Raw genomic sequence first — 20,889 nt, 5'->3', positions numbered from 1 at the left:
TGGGTCCTATGGGTTGAAGGGAGGAGCCTCTGCGGATCACCCCACAGATACTTGATCAGTTTGGGATCTAGTGAATCTGGAGGCCAGGCCAACAACTTGTGCTGTTTTTCATGCTTTTTTTGAGTTGTTCCTGTTTTCGTGTGTGTGTGTCTGTGTCAGGCTGCATCCTGCTGGGGATGGCTGCTGCGATCACGAGTGTCATTGCTATGGGGTGGGGGTGCCCAGTCTGGTCTGTGTGGGTGGTTCATGTCTAAGTAACATCCACATGAATGACGGGTCCAAAAGTTTCCCAGCAGAACATTGAATTGTAACAAGATGGTCAATGTTATTTACTTATCCTGTCAGTGGTTTTAATGTTGTGGCTGATTGGTGTAAAATGTAATTTTATCTGATGTGTGTTTGGAATGAGGTGCCAGGCTCTGACTGTTACAGCCACAAGAGGGCAGAATTGCGCAATGAATCAACAAGCCATCAAACAAGGGGCCACCCCACTTCCACCTCTCCAGACGCATTTATTGGACCTACAGCTGCACAGCAGTGGTCAGGATTCACTTAGAAGCTGTGGTTCATGTTATTGGGAACACACAGATAACGGAAAAAACATGTGGTCAATGAGTACACACCGAAGGTTGACTACGTCGAACTTTCAATAGGCTTTTCCCACGTGAAAATATGCATCCCAGTGCGGGAACTCCGCCTTGCTCGCACACCATGGAAACGAAATCTAACGCTTCTCGCTCCCGCAACACCCGCCTCTTGCTATTCACTATTGGTTCAATGTGCGCGCTTTAAACACCGCCCCCCGGATCCTGATTGGACACCGCCCTCTGCCGTCAGGAAGGCAACACGGAAAAAGATGGAAAAAAAAAAAGTTATGGAGCGAAGCCTAATCGGATCACGTCTGTTGCATGCTACTGCGTAGTTTTCAGAGTAATAAAAATCTCCCCGGTGGCCGTGGGAATGCAAGGAGAGGCGCAGTGCGCGCAGCGAAGAACGGGGAGCAGAGTTTCAGTGTTTTGAAAGGATCACATTACCGCCCGGTTCAGAGGAGGGCCAGGTATGTTTTCCCGTTTCCAAGGACTGCCTTGCTGATGTCACCGCGGAGGAGGGCAGGCCAGCAGGACAGGTGCGCAGGGCAAAGTTGTTTCTACAGTATTTGCCGATGAAGAAGTGGGACTGAGGCAGAATTTCTCATCAGCCGGGGGAACCTTTTGCAAACCAGCTTTTTGAAGTTTCCCAGTATCTTTCTAAACTCTTTTCGTCGCAGTGTGATCAGGGTTGCTGAAGTCCGAACTGGAATAACGCCTGTTTTTACTCTTTTTTTTCTTCTTCTTCTTCTTCTGGAAGTGACAGGCTCTGGTGCGCACAGACTGCAGGGCTTAAAGGATCCGGGCTGCCCTGTTGCTAATATCGGGGTTTAACATTGCGGGGGGAGCGACTGTTGTTTTATTAAGTGCTCATTGCTATGAGCCGGGGCGTAGGATCGAGACGCCCCAGCATCAGAAGCAGCACTTCTCGCTTCAATGCGACACTGACGCAGCTGGTCTCACATTCCAGTCGCGTACAGGTGATGCTCGACTAATTCAATGGAAGGACTGATCATCTACAGGGGGAGCTTAAGCTGAAAACGACTCGTTTTTCCTCCTGGAATGGAATACAGCGCCAAACAGCAGCCTCAACTTCTCTAATCTGCAATGCTTTTTCCCGTGCGTCATTGCGCCTTACGGATCTGAAGCTGTCGTTCCCTTGAAGGACACTCGCTCTTGGACTTCCCTCCGGGTTTACAAATAGCCACCAACAATGTCCAAGACGCTGAAAAAGAAGAAGCACTGGTCCACTAAAGTGCAGGAGTGCACCGTGTCGTGGGGGGGATCCGGGGAGCTGGTCACTGTAGTTGAGGTGCGAGGCGGCGCTGAGCTGGGAGAGTTCCCCCACCTTGGACACATAGTTTCGGAAGCGATGGTCTGTCACACGGGGAGGTTTCCCTGCAGCGGGGACGTGCTGCTGGAGGTGAACGGAACTCCGGTGAGCGGACTCACCAACCGAGACACGCTGGCTGTCATCCGCCACTTTCGGGAGCCCATCCGCCTGAAGACCGTGAAACCAGGTGTGTGCCCATCCCCGTTCTGAATCACAAAGCACCCCCCCCCCCCTCTACCCCAACCCCTACCCCATGCACCCCAGAGCTCCCCACCCTACAAACAAAGGCATACCTGACACGTGTGTGAAATACCTTTAAAATATTTTGTTGAAGCAGGATAACCTGATGATCGAGAAGTTTGAGACAGGTGTGACGAGTTCTGTGAATGAATCACAGATACTCGAAGCCCTGTAGGCTGAAACATCTCTCTCTGTGTGTATGTGTGTGTGTGTGGGTGGGTGTGTGAGGGCATTGTGTTTTATATTTAGAATCAAATCTCCATGCCAATTTTGTGTTTTCACTTGGCTTGAGCATATCTAAATCGTCTATCAGCATGCCTCCTGTTCATTCACTCGGAAAGTGAATGAACCGCCACTGCTTTAACTGCAGCACGATCCTGCCAAGCAACATTAAGTGAGGGACATGCTGTGTTTAATCACGCTTGTTCATAGTACCCACTTGCGCATGGCTACGAAATAAGCCACGGGTCATTAAGGTTGCCGTTCTTTCTCCCAACTCGGCCTGTAATCTTCTTTCTCTGGACGCATTGTGTGTTGCCTGTCCTGTTCTGGGGTTTCACGGTGCTTCAACACACTTGCGTGGTCGCCGCTTAAATGCAGGCACAGAGGTGCACACTTATTTAAAATCATTGCCATTTTTTTGCCCATGAGCTCTGCTAAAAGCTTATTGGGTGGCTGTTATTGCCAGTGTTTAGTACATGGCTCCACACGTATGTCTAATGAATGCAGAGTGTGTCCAAAGAGATCGACAGCCAGTCTCCAGTCAGAAGGATGGGTTGATTTAATAGCGGCACTGCTCAGTGTGGCACTTTGCACACACTTAAAGGGATTTATTAATGGTCGCCTTGCCAGTTTAGGCGGTGTCTGTCTCCTGGCAGTGTTGAGGTGAGTCCAGGTCTAATTGAATCAATTAGGTCCATACACTGAAATCCCCAGGATGCTGCGCCAGCTTGGCCACACGGTTTGACACCTTGACTCTCTGGTGTATCTTCTTTAAGTGCATTTTCAGCGAGGAGCTTGGTCCTTTTTATTATTGGCTTGTTGGTTAGGGTTGAGGGATGTGGCTAAAATCAGTAAATAAAATGAAATGAGCTGTGTGTCAGTTTTGTGCCTCACACGAGACCAGGCATACGCATGAGCTTTTAAATGCAAATTCTCTTTGGATTATGAATTTGTGTGAAATTTAATGTGTTTGCTTATCTTAGACGTTTTCTGAAAACGGATTATGTCACTTTCACAGCTCTGACACGAGCTTTTTAACATTTTCTCCACATATTGCCGCTCTCAGACGTCTCCAGGCTCCTTACCGCCGGTCCCTCCGTTCCCCCGGGGACCTCACTGTGTGTTTAGATCGCTGTCCCCTCTCTCATGATTAATTCATGCGTCATCCATCATTAATGGCTGCTCCGTGCAGGGATAGGGATGAGGTGGCTAATGGCTGGATCATATGTTAGCCGATTGGCTTGCTTGTAAACTTGTATCCCTGTGAGACTGGGAGGGAGGATATAAACGCCGTAGGACCGAGCGGCGGAGTTTGGGGTTGGTAATTAGGTGAGGATTCAGCATGTTCGTCTCCAAAAACACGGCTCTTCACGGCACATTGTTGCTTGTGTGCCTTTTCTTTGCACAACACAGCAGCAAACGTTACATCAGCCTGAAAGAGAATCGTTCGGATTGTTTAATGGTGTCTCCTTGTTGGAGAAATTTTCCCTCTTTTTTTTTTTTTTTTTGCATTTTAGTTTCTCTTCACTTTATCTTCTCCCTTCAGCCGATTATGCCGTATCATTACATTTTGCCTGTTCCCATCATCGCTCATATTTTATACTTCATAATCTACAGAATATTTCACTTTCATTCTCCCTTCTGCTGTGGCACCCTTCATCCTAATCCTCTTGCATAATCAGTCAACTATCCATATGCTCTTTTCCCCCCCCCATCCAGCTGTTCTATCTAAGAAATCTTTAAAAACTTTTCTTCTGCATCTTACTTATTTTTACCTGCCTGCCATCACAGTAATAGACTCTCTGACGTTTTTCCCTGCACAGTGAGGACAGAAAACATAAGTTTGCGTGGAGCGGTCCTCTGGCTCCAGATGAGCTGATGCACTCGGTATGCAGCTCCCGCCCCGTGAGCAGAGCATGGCTATAGGCAGTAACCTTGAGGGTGCAATAGAGAGTGGAGGCATAGCAATTGGAGTTACCTATTGCTGTTGAGAGACTTGTGAGCGGGCAGCTCATTGATTAATGCTGTAAACAGACTTAAGTCTGCTTGTTTTTTTTTGCATCGTGGAGCTTAATGGATGGGCCATTTAGCTCTCAGGTCCCGGAGCGCCCTTGATTCACAAATCAGCTCTGTAATGGAAAATGTAAGAAAAAAGAAAGTGTGTCTCGTTCTCTGAAAGTCTGAGATAAATGACAATAATAATGTACAAAGATGGCCAAGGTTAACTTTTTCTAGTGCCGCTCCAGGAATTATGTTGGAGCAAATGAATACATTTGTGAAGGCAAGGACTAGATGAAAAAAACATGTATCAAGGGTCAAAATGATACAGAGTGGAAATATGCTCTTACTAAGTAAGGAAATGAAGTGTCGAAAACTCTTCATGCTGCACCATGTGAACCATCTCCATCAATGCAAAATGTGCAATACCAGCATAGGATTAAAGTAAGACATTATTGTTCCTATGATACTCACAGAGGCATATTGAGTGTCTGCAAAAAACGGCAACACCACGTTTCTGCTTCCTTTAGTAAACTTTTATTTTGATTGCTGATTAATTGTATTCCAGAGATAAATAAGGTTCAGTTAAGAGTCCTCTACAGAGGAGGAGGATTTTTATTTCAAGTGTATACCAAGAACCCAGTATTTAACAGATACACATATTTCATACAATCACATTCCACTTAATATCCAGGGAGGGGCAATAGAAATAGGAAGCTTCACCCTTGCCTAACTTGAGATACCTCCCCTAGGGCTGTTATTCTGATATGCACTATAAATGTTGTTTTTTTTTTTGGATCTAATAGTCCTTTTCAGCCATGAAGTCCTTTGTTTTTCTTTTACTTTTTTTTTTTTTTACCACTAAAAGATCTAAAAAGGATCCTGAAGACAAAAAGTACCAAAATGAAACCTGCAGCAGTAAGCATGAATAATGAAGTGTGAGATTATTGCAGTGGGTTTCTTCAACAGAGACAAACTGAAAAGGACCCTCCACTCTTCTTTGGATCTTCTCTTTGATCAGTGATTCTCCGGAGTGGGTTATTGAAATGAAGTGTCAAATGCTTCCTTGATGCCTTTTGACGATCACAGAACATGTGGCTGGGACTGAGTCGGCCGAAGAGAGTCTCTTCGTGTACTTTCACTAAACAATTTGTGTGTTCAGAGCAGCCACTGATGATTGCTTTCATAAATGAATAATCTCCCTTTTATTTTCTCAACTGATTAATTAAATGGTTTGTGTCTGTGACAATTTCTCAACAATTATTCGATAATAAAAGCGACGGCTTTCGATCAGCTAATCATCGCAACTCTGAAGCTGTTTGGAGATTATCGTCAATGCTGCGTTTACAAGGACACGAGGAGTCCACTAATAATTAAAATCAAATAACTTCTCGGTTAGAATTAAAGTAATCTATTGGCTTTCAATTGGATTTGGGGTGTAACGGGAAAATATTTGCGCCTTATAACCATGTAAACTTTGAATCCAATAGTTTGTCCCATGTTGGCAGAAGGACATAAACATGGAGGTAGCAAACTTTTGCTAACCCTAACCTCTTGAAGTAAGACAGTCAAAGTTTCTTTTTGTCTTAGTTTGTTGAACACTCAGTCGAACACTTTATATGTTGCTATCAGAGGTTCAGCAGAGCAGTTTGTGTTAATGTGGGTCTCCCACAGTGCAGTCAGGGTTTCTATTACTAAGCTGCTCTAAACCAGCTGAGAGGAGCTGTCAGCATGTGTCTGCTTCGGTTGCTCCTTCTCTGGATGCTAAGTGTAACTTCTGTTCCCGTCACCGCCTCTGTCATATCTGTGTCATATCGGTGTCTGCTGTGAAGCCCAGGTTTGACTCAGAACTTACTGTAGCCAGAGAATTTTAAGTGCAGTACTTTCGTCTCTGGCAAGAGCAAAAAAAGAGAAAAGTAATAGAAGGTGTGGACTGAAGGAATCATTGCTATCCTTTCAGATCTATACAAACTGTATTCCAAGTGCAAATGGGGCTTCACTGGCACCATTGTCCTCTGTGCTCTCTCTGCTGTATCTTGTTTTCTGAGGGTATGAATTTAAGTGTACACCTGAAGTGGGGATGTCCCGATCGGTATCCGGAGATCGGTATCCGGAGATCGGTATCCGGAGATCGGTATCTGGCCAATCCAGGCATTTTAAAAATGATCGGATCAGATCAGTATCGTGCTTCAGCCAAGCCAAGTCTTTTGTAGTTATTTATTTTAGGTCTGCCATAAACCACGGCCCTGTAGCATAATAACATCTTCTTCCTCTTTCGCTTTAATGGTGGCTTGGCCAGCGCCAAAGCTGACGAAGCAGCGTAACCAAAATCGCCTGACTAAACATGTCTGCCGCGTGGAATAACTTAAATCTGGAAAATGAACTCAGTCTGACAGCAATTTGTAAATTATGCAATGTGGATGTTTTGTGAGGTCGTAGTAAGAGATTGTCATTCAATACTACCAACTTGATTTGCCACCCAAAAACAACAAACGAAAAACCCCAGGCCGAGTACACTCAGGCAAAGGCTGTACCGAAACAACGTCAAACACAGAAAGCTGCGTTTAAAAGAGGAGAAAAGTTTATTGTTTTGGATAACCAGGCCATTTCTGAGCTACCCTCTCCTCTCTTAGCTTTGACAGCCCGATTCATGAATCTCCAGGGGAGTACATTTTGTTAATTTAAGATGAGATCGGGACTCGGATCGGCCGATACTGAATATTAAGAGATCGGTATCGGATCGGGGGCTGGCAAACAAACTTGATCGGGACATCCCTTACCCAAAGTGACATCCACCCATCATGCCTGGTTGCTCTCTTGTCGCTTCTCCCACTTCTGCACCCTCTGCCCCGCCCACCTGTCAGTGGCAAGGGATGATGGCACGAGCTGGCGGGTCTGTTGGATTTCCCATATGACAGCAGTTGGGCTGAATCCCAAAGCATGCTTCTTTTACTCCCGGCCTTTTAATCCCTCCATCCTCTCCTGGAGTGGCCCTCTCCTTCTGCAGCTCATCCCAAACACCGCCCCGCACTGCCTCGCAATCCATCATCCACTCCCTCCATCTAATGGCAGCTTAGACGTCTGCCTCCTCTGGAGCATTTCTCTCCTCCAAGTTGGCCGACTGAAAAGGAATGAAAGGAGTGATGGAAGGGGGAGAATGGAGGTGCACCCTACATGATTGCTCTTGCTTTTCCTGTAATGCCTCCATCATTCTGACAGTCTTCAGCAAAGGCCAGAGCTCTCCTCCAGATGTTTGCTGACACTGGCATCCCTCTTCATTCCGTGCTGATGCTATCTCTGGAGCCGCATTGCAGCAATAAACCATCCAGCAACAAAGATGGCATCTTCATACAAGCTATACCTCTCACTGGCAGACACCATGACTTGGCAGGCATGTTTAAAGGCACTGGGGACGAGTGTGTGTGTGTGTGTGCTGATTCACTAGGACTGCTTTTTTCTACTCGCTGAGTGGTCGGGCTGCGATGTCAGCAGCAGCATCTCTGGGTTCCTGCTGGTGGAAATGGACACACACACACACACACTCATCCTCAAAGACTACTATCCTCCTTTCCTCGACTTGACTCCTAATTGGTCTCCCTCCAACAGCGAGCCATCCCTGAAGCTGTTTATTCCTCTGCAAAGAGATGACGTTAGCTTCTAAACAGTGCATATACACAACAGAGACCAGAGCCTGGCAGCTCCTATAGCATGAGCAATGATTGCCTCGGCATGAATTAGACTCATCCCTATTTTACCCGTTTGAGATGACTTTTGCTGCGAATGTATGCTGTAATGGTGTTTTTTGCAGCAAAAGGACAAGCATCATTACATCTGGGAGATCAAGGTGTTCTTGTGAAATCGATGCTTTACAAAATGCTTCTGCCAAAAAAACATTGTGAAAAGAAAATGGAGTGAAAAGTAAAAAAAAGGTGTTATCTTTGGTGATTCCAGACTGAATTCTTATCAGAATGTGAGCCTGGTACCGCATCATTGGAGGTTTATCATGGGATGTGCTTTCAACTGATACCTCTGCATGAAATTGGCTAATCCTGCAATGAATCCGAACTAATGTCTTATAAAATATTTACCTCCACGGTGCTCACCCAATACCACATAATTAGGTCCCAACAGAGCGATTCCAGACCAACACACAAGTCTTTGTAGGCGGGTGAAGGGCTGGCTTTCAGGCTAAGAAGGTGTTACAGTCAGGTACACCAACCAGCCTGACAGATGCACCAACACGTTACACTTGACTATGAGAACTTTAACAAGTGACTGGCACAGCCATGGTGATTCACTTGTTCTGGTAGCTGTTGCCCTTTTCCTTCCCGTCATCCATTTGCACTATCATCCTATTAGTGCCCTGCTGCCAACTTCCTGATAAGCAGCATTTATAACCCCCTGCAAGGGAAGCACACCAGGCCGGAGGGAGTTGCTATCACACAGCCAGAGGTTACGAAGATGTTGCACTTCTGGCAGAACTGCAACTCGCACTTGACTCTGATATGTTCGAGGACAGATTGACCACCAGCTAGTTAACTTAAGGAATGGTCCCTTTTGTGTAACTGTGAACAACAGACAGGGATTTCTGTAAAAGAGGAAACGGAGATGGACTGTTATCAATCAATCCGCAGGTGCAGATGTGGATACAGGGATGTAAAGAAATAGATTATCTGATAGTTGATTGAACCGAGCTGCCTCCAGATGCACCCTCGCCGCCCTCAGCGGAGAGCCTATTTGGTATCTGTTTCTGGCTGGCTCTGTATGAAACATCCCTGTGGTGTCACGGCAGAGCCAATAACGGGAACGAAGAGAAGAGGCAGCTGGCACATTACTGCCTTGGAAATTTCCCTGAGAAGGTTTTCTTTGAAAGGATGTATTGGATTTAAACAGGAGAGAGAGGGGAAAAAAAATAAACGATGAACAGGTTTATAGAAAAGAAAATGGGGTCAAAGAGGGAGGAGTGCAGACAATGGGAAGGAGAGGAAGCAGGGAGAATGAGCAAGAATAGCAGGAGAAGAAATACAGGATTGGAGAGGCAGGAACAGGTCAAAGAAGATGAGAAAAGGCAATAATAATCTCAGGACTGAAAACGATTATGTTACCATTAATCACAATAGTCGTATTGATTCTCTGTTGTGGCTGTCTGAAATGATTCTGCCCGCTGTTCATCAAGCCAACACGTACTATTTCAGACTCACCGCACAGCCAGTATTTCCAATCATGTCTGCAAGTAACCAGTTTATGTGAGCTGACTACATATGTGTGTGCAAGCATGCATGATAATGAAAAATTAAGGCACATTTGAATTGGTTCCCACCTTCTGGGCCAAACGCAATCATAGAGAATGACGGTGGGCTTTGAATGTTGCCAGAGTATCATCTCTGTAATTTTGCTAATATTCCTTGTAATATCATTTTTTTTCCCTCGACACTGAAGGAGACTGAAGCAGTGTTTAGACTTTCTTGGATTCATCCCTCCAGTAGATCTCAGGAGTTTATTTTGCAGGGAATGATAAGAGTAAGACGGATTGCCTGTCTTTGTAGTGTGGACCCGTGCCTACGTCTGCTCCTGCAGTTGGGACCTTTCTTTACACTTGGGGTAATAAATCAGTTGAGAAGACTCAATCTCAAGGTTCAGCCTCTTGGCTTGGCTGCGGTTCTTCAGACTTGGGCCCGTGCCCACGCTGATGGGCCTTTGTCGATACTCTTTTCGCCAGCGCAGCCCACTCAGCTGTTTAGTCTTGGTACTCCACCTCAAGGAATCGATTTCGGCCCATTCTGCTTGTGCCCGTGACAACATCTCATATCAAATGGGTACAAAGCCCAGGGCCGCCCTCACATACCTTCACAGTGACCACCCACTTAGCCAGCTGCTGCTGTGGCCCCTCTGCTCCCGGAGCTGCAGTTGTATGCCTGTTGTTTTTGCCAAACCTCTGGTGAGGGCCGTGAGATTGTCCCTAGATTTGACTTCCTTTGTCCCTTTGAAGAACAAAAAGAAAATTCCGCTTCTGTATGTTTGTTGTACGGCCAGGTGAAGCTAGTGAGGATATTATTGGTTAAACTGAACTTGTATTATTAGTGTTACCATAAGCAAAGTCATTAATTGCGTTTAAGGTAGGGCTGCAAGGGTTGACAATAAATCATTTAGTGAATCCAAATATGTTGTTGGCCATTTGAGGCAACCATTTTCTTATTTTCTCATGTTAATAATGCACCATGTGTGCTGCTTCCTCCCTCCACGCTGAGATGTCATCCCAGTCATGAGTGTCCTCATTAGAATTCATGGGTGTCAGGATCGGAGGCCGACCAATTTAGCTTGCATTGCTTCTTAGCTGCCCTAACAGGTTATTGATCGGGTCCAATCTCATTCCCGCGAAGGCACCCTGACGCATCCGGAGCCGGCTGCGTACACCCGAGGGCCCGATCCTCACGAGGAGTCGAGGACGCCAGGAGGACGTTTTGCTTACACTGGCTTTGACTCCTTATTCATGAAGTTTGGCCTTTGCAGAGCGCGAGCTCACAGTGACCCGTGATTGCATCAGTTTTGACAGCCCGCCTCTTCAGTATTCTGCACATGAAGGAATTTTCATATTTCTGTTTAATGAGCCAATCCTAGGACACAATATGAAGTGAGAAGAGCAGTTGCACTCTTGTATTTGTTTGTATGCCTCTGCACAAGAAGGAGGCTTTCTGTTCTCCAGCCTTCCTCAGGTATGCCCTGAGGGAATTTTTTTAAAATTTGGCGCAAAGACTCAAAGAACAATTTATCAGAATTTTACGTTCAAAGGTCAAGACCCTGTGGCCTCACAACACCCCCCCCCCCCCCCCCATTTCTCAAGAACTTATATGCTGATTATGCACATGTAAATTGCAGCCTGACAGGTTAGCGGATGCATAGAACCACAAGGCAGTAAATGCACACATACAGTACATGCACAGGTTGTTTTTAAAGCCAAAACATATGACAGTGACAAATTTGCCCTGAAGCTTTGGCGGCAGTCTGCCTGTCACCAGCCCTCAGAGGCTGTTTGAGCAAATAGGCTCATGGGATCACATGTACATTACTCAGTGTTTAAAGTAAGCAGACATGTCTCTGTACAATCCTGACATCGTAGTGATGCAATCGCTGTAGTATCTGCTGTTACCGCTCGTGGAAGACTGCAATGCAAAAGTTCTGATTATTATGTTCGGTGTTCACGTGTGATGTGTTGCTGGTTACAATTAACTTGTTGTAAGAAAACAGGTTGACGATTGTTGTGGAGAAAACCTGTTAATCCAGTTTAAGCAGATAGTTTATATTGTAGAGTAGTTCATCCTTACCTTAGGGCAACACTTCTTGTGTGTCACCCTTTGAGCTTAGGGTTATCATGTGGACGGCGAATACGGGGAAAACGATGACGTCATCGCCACACTCCCGAGCAGCCTTCCACCTCCCGCGAGACGTCTCGTAACAACATCAACAACAATGGCGGACTACATGCTAGTTTTCATGCTGGAGATGATATTGAGCCTATTAGGGTTACTAGGGCAAAATATCATGCTCCTGTGCCACCACGCTGAGCAAAAAAGGCGATTTGTAAACAGCGCTCAAGCTTTATGCGCATGCTCCGCCTCTTCCTCTCCATTTTTTGTGAATTTCTGAAACCGAAACGGCGCCACTTATAGGCCTGGAATAGGAAGTAGCGTTTTCGGTCGTGCTGAAACGGACCTGTGTGAACGCGGATATTTCTTGAAACGATGATCGAAAACGGAGAGGGAAAAGATCGTTTTCGTACGTGTGGACGGGCCCTTAATCTGCTACTGGCCAAATTTGCTCCGTATGTTTGTATTTCTTGTCCTTGTCATCACCTTCAGCAGTGTTTTGTTGTCAATGTGTTTTCGGGCATATCATGTTTGCTGCAAAAAAACAAACGATTTCAGTCATTGCTTTTGGCTCTGTTCGCCGCTGTCTGTCATTTTTCCAAGATTCATTTCAACAATGGCTCGGTTAGAACAATTTGCTCAGTTGTACCATCCAATCGCATGAAAATATTTTACCTCAGAAGAACAAAACAAGTGTTGGATTACAGCTTTTGACACTGGTGAATTAAAACCAGTAAGGGTGGCATGGTTAGAAACATTCTGTGCTATCTATCTTTTTACAGTGTGCTCCCCAGGAGGACTTGAATGTTTATCTGGGAATGACGATCATTTGTGGAATGCAGTTATTTTGAATCCGTTGAGCACTGTGACAAGTGTCCTGAAGTTCCACCAGTGTATTGTTACCAACAGGTGCTTGTTCTGGCACACGTTGCACATTGTTTCAACGTCGCCACTCCCTGCTTGAGTATCAAACCTAAAACTTGTACTTCAGGAGAACAGTTGCTTCTTTCATGAAGACGTTTTCCTATGAGGTCACTAAGCCTATACACCGGTCAGCCACAACATTAAAACCACTGACAGGTGAAGTAAATAACATTGACCATCTTGTGACAGTACAATGTTCTTCTGGGAAACTTTTGGACCTGGCATTCATGTGGACTTAGACATGTAGCACCCACCTAGACCAGACCAGGCACCCCCACCCCATAGCAATGACACTCCTTGATGGCAGCAGCCATCCCCAGCAGGATGCAGCCTGACACAGGCACACACACAATAGTGGTTTAGGAACAACCCAAAAAACATGAAGAACAGCACAAGGTGGTGGCCTCGAAATTCACTAGATCCCAAACTGATCAAGTCTCTGTGGGATGATCCACAGAGGCCCCTCACCTGTACCCATAGGACCCAAAGGCCCCCACTAACAACATTCTCTTGCCAGACACCACAGGACACCCTCAGAAGGCCCACGTCTATTCTCTGAAGGGTCACAACTGTTTTGGAGGCACAAGGGAGACCTACACAATATTAAGAAGGTGGTCATAATGTTATGCCTGATTGGTGTAACTGTAACTTATACCGTTTTGTTTATCAAAGGTACACCATGCTTGAGTGAATCGAAGCATCTGCAACACTACAAATATGAAATATCCAAAGCTCTTCTCTTATCTGTAGTTAATGTTATGTCTTTTGAAAAAAATCTATTCCTTCGATAAATTTCCCTAGATAAACTTGCTTATGTGTGCTTTCCTACACATGCTACCGTACAACGGATCTCAGCTTTGTCACGCATCAGTCACGGCCCACCATTTGTATCCCAGTCATTAATCACATTTCTGCCATGTGTCCTGTAAATAAAAACTGGTTTCTGCTCGGGTCAGCCTTCAGGTCCCGTATCCTATTATCAGTCCAGTGAAACTACCACACGGAGAAATCTCCCAAGAAAATCACTGCAGAGTGGTTGTACTCGTAGGACGCACCGTCCTTCTTAACCTCCGAGGAGAATTCTTTCACTGAAGAGGAATGTGCTCCAACTGGTGTTGCTGACGTGGAGATGTACAACTAGTTCTGTCCTTCTCGTGCAAAAAAAAAAATGAGTGAGGTATGAAACTAAATTTCCTGACTGACCTGATGGAAGCAAGCCTTTTGGATTCAGTGTTTAGTATCTGTACAGCTCAGACCAATTATCTGGTCAATGATCAGAATCTGCTATGTGGGAGAAACGGCTCACCTTGGTTGAGGAAAAAATTAAAATGTGAACAAAGGAACTGACTTGAAAGGTTCAAAATATTCTCTTTGGACAAGGGAGTTGTAGTCTGATTAGGACTCAGGATCCTTCTCAGCTGGACTAGAGCTCTGCATGCCTGTTATGTAGCAGCACTGCTGTTGTCTCTGTGCCCTGGCTGCCGAAGAGCCCATGTGTCAGGGGGCTCCTTAGGATGTGGCAGGGCAGCAGAGCTCACACTGATTCAACACTTCTGTTGACAGACTCCACAGCCTGGCCTCAGAAGCACACACACATGCAGACACAGGCAGGCGTGCACAGCACATTATGCGCGCGCGCAGGCACGGATGACAGATAAAGTTCAGATCCTTCTTGACAGTCACCCACCAGTCCGCCGACCTCCGTGACCCCTCGCAGCAGCTCAGCGCGAGACGGCTCCGGGCAGGACGCACTGCAGCGAGAAGGAATGGTTCCTCTTGTCATGAAACGCGCAGACAGTCTTGCTTTCCCCGCTGAGATCACAATGTGCTTTGCCACGTGAGATGTGCGCTTTATGCTAATGTGAGGGCTTTGTGCTCGGTTTGCAGATATCACTGTGAAATGAAGGTGTTACTTCTCTGAGATTCAAATCTCTTTTGTTGATTTGCTGAATAAATTCTCAGCGTAAAGTGATGTAGCGCGGTGACAAAAACCCAGATAGCTCTCTTAGCACTGTCAGCTTTATAGTTCAGTTATGCTTTGGAAGTATCATAATATAATGACTTAATGGGATTCAGTGATTCTGTTCCTTTCATCAGCTTTATACTATGTCAGCTTCGTGCAGCGTATCTCTTGCTTCCGTTTGCCTTTTGTGTAGCCGCTAACTTGCAACCAACACCAGCCTTGTTGATGCATTGTGCTGCTTTTCTTTCTGTTCTTTTTGAAGGAAGACAATGTGCCCTCTTTCACGAGGACTCCAATTACCCCCATTGCATAGCAAAATATCCTAAATATAACCAGCACATATACACGCAGCAGTAGCCAATTTTGCAAAATACAGTGGAAAACAAATGACTCGGAACCGGAGACAAATACAAGCGATGTCACATTAAGGCTCAGGCAGACACGTACAGACTCTCACAGGGTGTGTGTGCATCTTAAGAGCTGTGTTTCTTTCGAGTGATGCAGCTGATGACCTCCTTACCTCTGCTGTGAGTCACACATGCAGTGAGTGAATGGCAGGTTGCCAAATTGAGGGATTCCTCTGTGACCGCGAGACCACGCTGACTTACAGGAATTTTACGTCATTAATGCGCTCATGTAGCTGATCTTCAATGAGCGGGCTACCGCAAACTTTAAACTCCACCGAATGGCCTACGCGCAGTCACGTCGGGGTTAAAGGACAATGCAAATGTTTCTCCGTGTTTTAGCCCTTTGACCACACGGCTCATGTTTTATATTAATGTTTCTGTGTGCGTTCCAGACGTCTTCGTTCATTATTTCCACTCCGCTGTAAAACTGATTGCAGAGACTTGATTGCAACTTTTATCGCCCGTATTTATTTTTGTTTCGGCGTATTTATGGTGCGGTGTCGCAGTAAAAAAGCGGCCTTCGTTATAAAAGCTCCTTTTTGATGTGTTCACGGGCACTCCGGCATCTGAGATTCGAGTCAGCTGCTAAAAAAAAAAAAGGGGCCGTGACAAGCTACAGTATGTCGTCTAAAAATTAAACACAAACCCTTCTGAAGAAAGGATGATCTCACTTCACGTGTTTCTTGCTTTAGTTTTGCTCCCAACTCTCTTGCATGCTCTGGTGACCCATTAAAACCCAGTGAAGGTGATGAAATGCTTGCTTCTGTAACTGTAAGCTTCCAGCCATACACGAGTTGATTTTCATGGCATTACTGAAATAAATGAAGCACAGACAAGTGTTTGCCTGAAGGCAGCAAATCACTTATTCAACCAACTTACAGAAGGTTATCTTTTGAAAAATAGCTGGTAAGAAATGTGAGGGCTTAAGTTGACGGTCCCAAACGCGGAAAAGCGTCGCTGTTGTCCTGAAGTCGTGTGTGCAGAAGAAAGCCGGAACAGCACGAGCTTCAATCTGTGCAGCTCCTTGATACCTGTGTTTTCTCTTCCATCTCAACCCCTCTGTTCTCCTGGTGCTCTGTTTGTTCCAGCCATCTGTTTATTTACCCTGATTTATTGTCTGTTTTATATCTCCATGCTACAGTGAGCTCCGCCGCCACGATATGCAAATATATGACCAGCTTTGTCTCCGGCAAATAACGGCAAATAATCGGGGAGTTGGAGAAAACAGCGCGACGGTCGTTGTGTTTCGACGTCGGTGTGGACGAGGAAAGCTGTTACAGGCTCGGGTCGAAGTTCGTGGCTTACAGATTGTTGTCTACCTGCCGCATTCGCGCTAATCCTCGGGCCTTTGTGCTGCCTTCGAAAGAGAAACACATTTGGCTCTCGTCCCCTGTAGATTCGCCGCTGATCGGTTTGACAAATGAAGCCGCACCAAATGAGATGGAATTACAATGCAGACATATAAAACACGTACCCCCGCGATTCCCCAAAAAGCCTGCTGTTACTCAGCTAATGATCCTGCTCGGTGCCCAAGTCGCTTCTATTATTGGGATATGCTTCTATTCATCCATCATTGGCTGCTTGGTGATGCAGGGTGGCAGGGCGCATAACTGGCCCCACACTTCCCTCGTCTCAGCCCACTGTCGAAATAACCTCCACCCCCGTCCTCTCTTTTATCTCCTCTGTCCGTCTGTTTTCCTCTAGCTCATCTATGGATGGTTTATGTGGGAGACCGGATAAAGTGGAGCAGGCTATTCTCTTCATCTGTGTGGGTTGTTGCACTTGCCTCAAAGGATGGAGAGAGTGAGAGAGTCTGTTGTGAATGGGAACAATGCCCCTAATAGAGTGGTTGTAAATATCATTAATAGATTTTCTCTGAACCCACACGGGTGACTCACTTGTTGTTTTTTTGATGCAAAGTCAACCACACACTTGTTCCCAAGTTGGACGCAGCAGCGCGCGTCGTCCCCATGGGGCGCGCTTGCAGATACGGTTTGCTGCTTTAGTTTACCCCGTCAGTGTCACGTAAAACTCATCAGCGCCTCCCCTTTGTCTCCAGCGGGAGCCTTGCCAATTATCCACGCATGTAAAACTAGCCACACTTGTTTGTTGGTTTCGGGGGAGTTTCTGAGCAGTGTTCTATTTCCATGTGGAGCCTGTTTTTCCAGATTGGAGGGCGAGGATGTTTGTCATTGCATGGATGTCGCGCTGCCGCTCCAGCAGATTGAAAGCGGAGATAATCGCCTCAACCTGCAACTCCGCTGTGTTGTCTGTAGTTTCTGACACTGACAAGGGCGCTTTTCGTCTGTTGCTTCCCCTGACAACCACAGTATCGAGGATGAAAGTATCGCGCCACGGTGCCTAGCTACCGAACGGTGTCAATTACACCAACAGACATTCAAGCCCTGGGAATGGAGTTATAGCCTATTCTGTTTCTCCCTTTAAAGATTTAAAGCGAGAGTCTCGCAGCGCATGGTTTAAAATGACACGCGGGCTTACAGCTGCTCGAAGCCCACTCACCTGAGCACAGGTAAACCGTGTCCTCGCAGACTCCGGCCATCGTGTAATTGCGGCGCAGCGCCTGGGTTTTGGCACAAGATCGGCGCTGTCGGGCACACGTGAACGTGTGCAGTACACGTGTGAGCGGAAGACGGTGCGGTGAGACCAATTAGCTTGTTCCTTGGTCCCAGCTCCATCTCTCTGGGAGCTGGGCCTGACTTCCTTTCGAGCAGTGCAGCGCTGCAGCCGTACACATGCATGCGCGCACAGACGCACTTGCCGCACTTGCCGCAGGATGAAAGAGTATCCTAACAAATATGCAACCCTAAAGCGGCATTGTCTCTTTGTGATTACTTGTCAAGCTTGCAAGTACTTTTTCTGCATCTCTTTGATGTGCTTCGCACCCAGTATTCTCTCACAGTTTTTCCCTATTAATCCTGCTCCAAGGTGCCGTGTGCAGTCTATTTCGAGCATTCCTGCCAATCTGGTGAAATCAAAGGCCATTTGATCATAAATTTAATAATATATTTTCCTTGCAATAACACTGTTAGTTGGGGTGCTCGAGTTATGATGAATTGTCTGCACCTTGTAAACAAAACAGGAAGAGGCAATAAGTATTTGGAAAAATGTAAGCTGGCAGATGAAAAAAAAAAAAAAGATAGTCTGCTGTGAGACTGTAATGTTTGCCTTTGTGTTTGGTAGGCAGGAACACGGGTGAACATGCTGGAAGTGCATGAGAAATGAATGCTTTTTTTGGTGGAAAGGGGTGCCTCGGGAAACTCTGTAATGAGGAAGAGAAGACATTTGACATTTCCCGTCGCAGGCTACGGGCTGTTTCGGCTCAGAGCAGAAGAAAAGCGGAGAGCGGCGAGGAGGAGAACGCGAGAGGGAGGAAGGACTACAGAAGAGAAAAAGGGGAGGATTAGGAGGGGGAGAGGTCTGAGCTAAACCCCACAGCCCATCTGGGAGGAGATCAGCTGTGTCGTCTGCTAGTTGTGGGGAGGGCAAAATTAAGCCATCAGCGTCTCCACTGAATTACAGCCAACTGCAGATAATGGCTAGTCGGAAATGTCACAACAATCATGTGTTGATTAGCGCCACTCTAGGCAGTCAGTGGTGTCTATCGCTCGGTGGGTCATTAAGCTGGAGAGCAATAGGCACTGGACTCTGAACCTCGACTTATTGGCGCGCACACAGATAAACGAGGCCGCAGTGCTGTTAGCAGTAATTATTTACTCTGTCCATTCTAAAAAGAAATTCTGTTTCCTGTAGCGGGGTTGACTTTACTGGAAATCTTGAAATTGTATTTATTGTATGTGTGCATACGTACGTCCCTTTATAATGTGTCCCAGTGCACTTTTCTGCGTATAAGTGGGCGGGACCATTTATCTGAGTCACTTATCAAAGTCCAAGTGTTGTCTTAAATCTAGCCAGCCTCCTGCGTTACTTTATCTGACCTTTTTTCTCCTCTAATCTACACCGATCGGGCAAAACAACATGACCACTGACAGGAGAAGTAAATAACATTGGCCATCTTGTGACAATACAATGTTCTGCTGGGAAACTTTTGGACCTGGAATTCATGTGGATGTTACTTAGACATGTAGCACCCACCTAGACCAGACCAGGCACCCCCACCCCATAGCAATGACACTCCTCGATGGCAGCAGCCATCCCCAGCAGGATGCAGCCTGACACAGACACACACACAAAAACGGTTTAGGAACAACTAAAAAAACATGAAGAACAGCACAAGGTACCTCCAAATTCACTAGATCCCAAACTGATCAAGCATCTGTGGGATGATCCACAGAGGCCCCTCACAGAGACCTACACAATATTAGGAAAGTGGACATAATGTTATGCCTGAACAGTGTATTTATTATTGAACACATTTAGTGAGAGAAAACAAACTGCTTTTAAAGGAAATGGTTGCTCAAGTTTCTCAAGTTGTGCACGTGTATTTACCCACTTTGCCTTTGGTCCATTTGAACTAAGATAGCATGCTCTGTGTAAATATTCCAGCACAAATCCAAACTGAAACCTAAGCTCAAGTGTTTGCTCACAGCTACAGCGTTATTTCAACTGTAAATACATAGAGAAGACACCTGTGATATTCTTTTAATTATGTATCACATATTTTGAACATCATGCTCCACACTCAGCCTTTCACGCTTATCTTTCCTTGAGCTAATTCTGTTTTCTTCCTTGTTAAGCCCCTGACTGCCCTCTTGGACGGACAGCCAGCCTCGCGTTTAATACGAATATTAGTAATTTGGGATTAGCTTACTCCGGCACAGCATGGGAGCGGCATGCGATGGTAAGGCACGTCTCATATTTAATGTGTCTGCCAGTCATGACGGATTACCTCTGACCAGCTGAGCATGAGTTAACCATGTGACGCTTTAAGTCGGGGCGCTCCGCGTTGGTCTGCAGGTCACATGCTGGGCATCGGGCTCGAGCCACCACCCACGTGGTGCAACACCAGACGCGTTGCTCTCGGACATCGTCGCACAGTGGCCACATTAAGAGCCGATTCTGTTTGAAAAGTGTCCAAGTCTTTGCATGACACGCGGAGACAGCGGTGTGACTTTTATCATGACAAATGTCCTTAGAATGAGCTTCACGGCGTTGGGAACTGACCGCAGCAAAAGCAGGTTCTTGAACTTTCGGCTGTACTTCCCTCCGCTCAGCTGTCGAAGGAGGCTCACAGTCGCTGCCTTCGGGCCAGAAACTCTTCCCTCCGTCAAGGTTACAGAGTTTTTAATGCTCGGGGGCATTATTATTCATTCGCTGTAATTACACAACCAAAGGAAATATCGCTCTTGAGAAAGGGAGGGAACTGGAGGTGGGCGAGTCTATTGTTTTCCTGATCCATGTTCAGACTTCAGGGAGGGAGGAAGCACTTTGGAGTGGTGTGTGTTTCTCTGTGTGTGTGCAGGGCTGTGCGTGCCTGGCCGAGCCTCGTCTTGGGGGTCAGGAAGAACAACAAGAGAGTGTTAGGCTGCACTCTGCTGGAACCCAGCTGGGGCATTACTTAACCCACACGCACACACATCACCCAGACATACGTACATTTTTTGTAGTTCAGTGAGCACAGCGCCAAGTCATTGTTAAGTGAACTATGGATTAGCATGTGTATCGGAGGAAAGGGCGTAGACTCATGCTTGTTAGCCGTGTCTGTTTTTCTGTGAGCAGATGTGTCCGTGTGCTGCGAGCACGAAGCGTGTGCGCGCTGAAGCTGCACGCGTTTCTTTTTGTGCGCCCTTTGTGTCTCTCCTGTCTCAGTGCCTCATTTGGCCCCTCGGATTTGACCTAATAAATCCCAGTGATAGTCCACTGAAGCAGAACT

At 46.3% G+C, this 20,889-nt stretch overlaps 1 protein-coding gene across 1 annotated transcript in view; it reads left to right on the top strand.

The window, feature by feature from the left end:
* Nucleotides 1-1,149: 1,149 nt before the first annotated feature.
* The window catches only part of magi3a (membrane associated guanylate kinase, WW and PDZ domain containing 3a), a 109,161-nt gene continuing 89,421 nt past the window's right edge, over nt 1,150-20,889 (top strand). Inside the window, exon 1 of the mRNA XM_084553927.1 lies at nt 1,150-2,107. Coding sequence (XP_084410053.1) covers nt 1,801-2,107 — 307 coding nt within the window. The 5' untranslated portion in view covers nt 1,150-1,800. The remainder of the gene's footprint in view (nt 2,108-20,889) is intronic.

The sequence above is a fragment of the Chelon labrosus genome (genome assembly GCF_963514085.1).
Source record: "Chelon labrosus genome assembly, chromosome: 10".
Classification (NCBI taxonomy): domain Eukaryota; kingdom Metazoa; phylum Chordata; class Actinopteri; order Mugiliformes; family Mugilidae; genus Chelon; species Chelon labrosus.
This window is presented reverse-complemented; position numbering and strand designations above follow the sequence as displayed.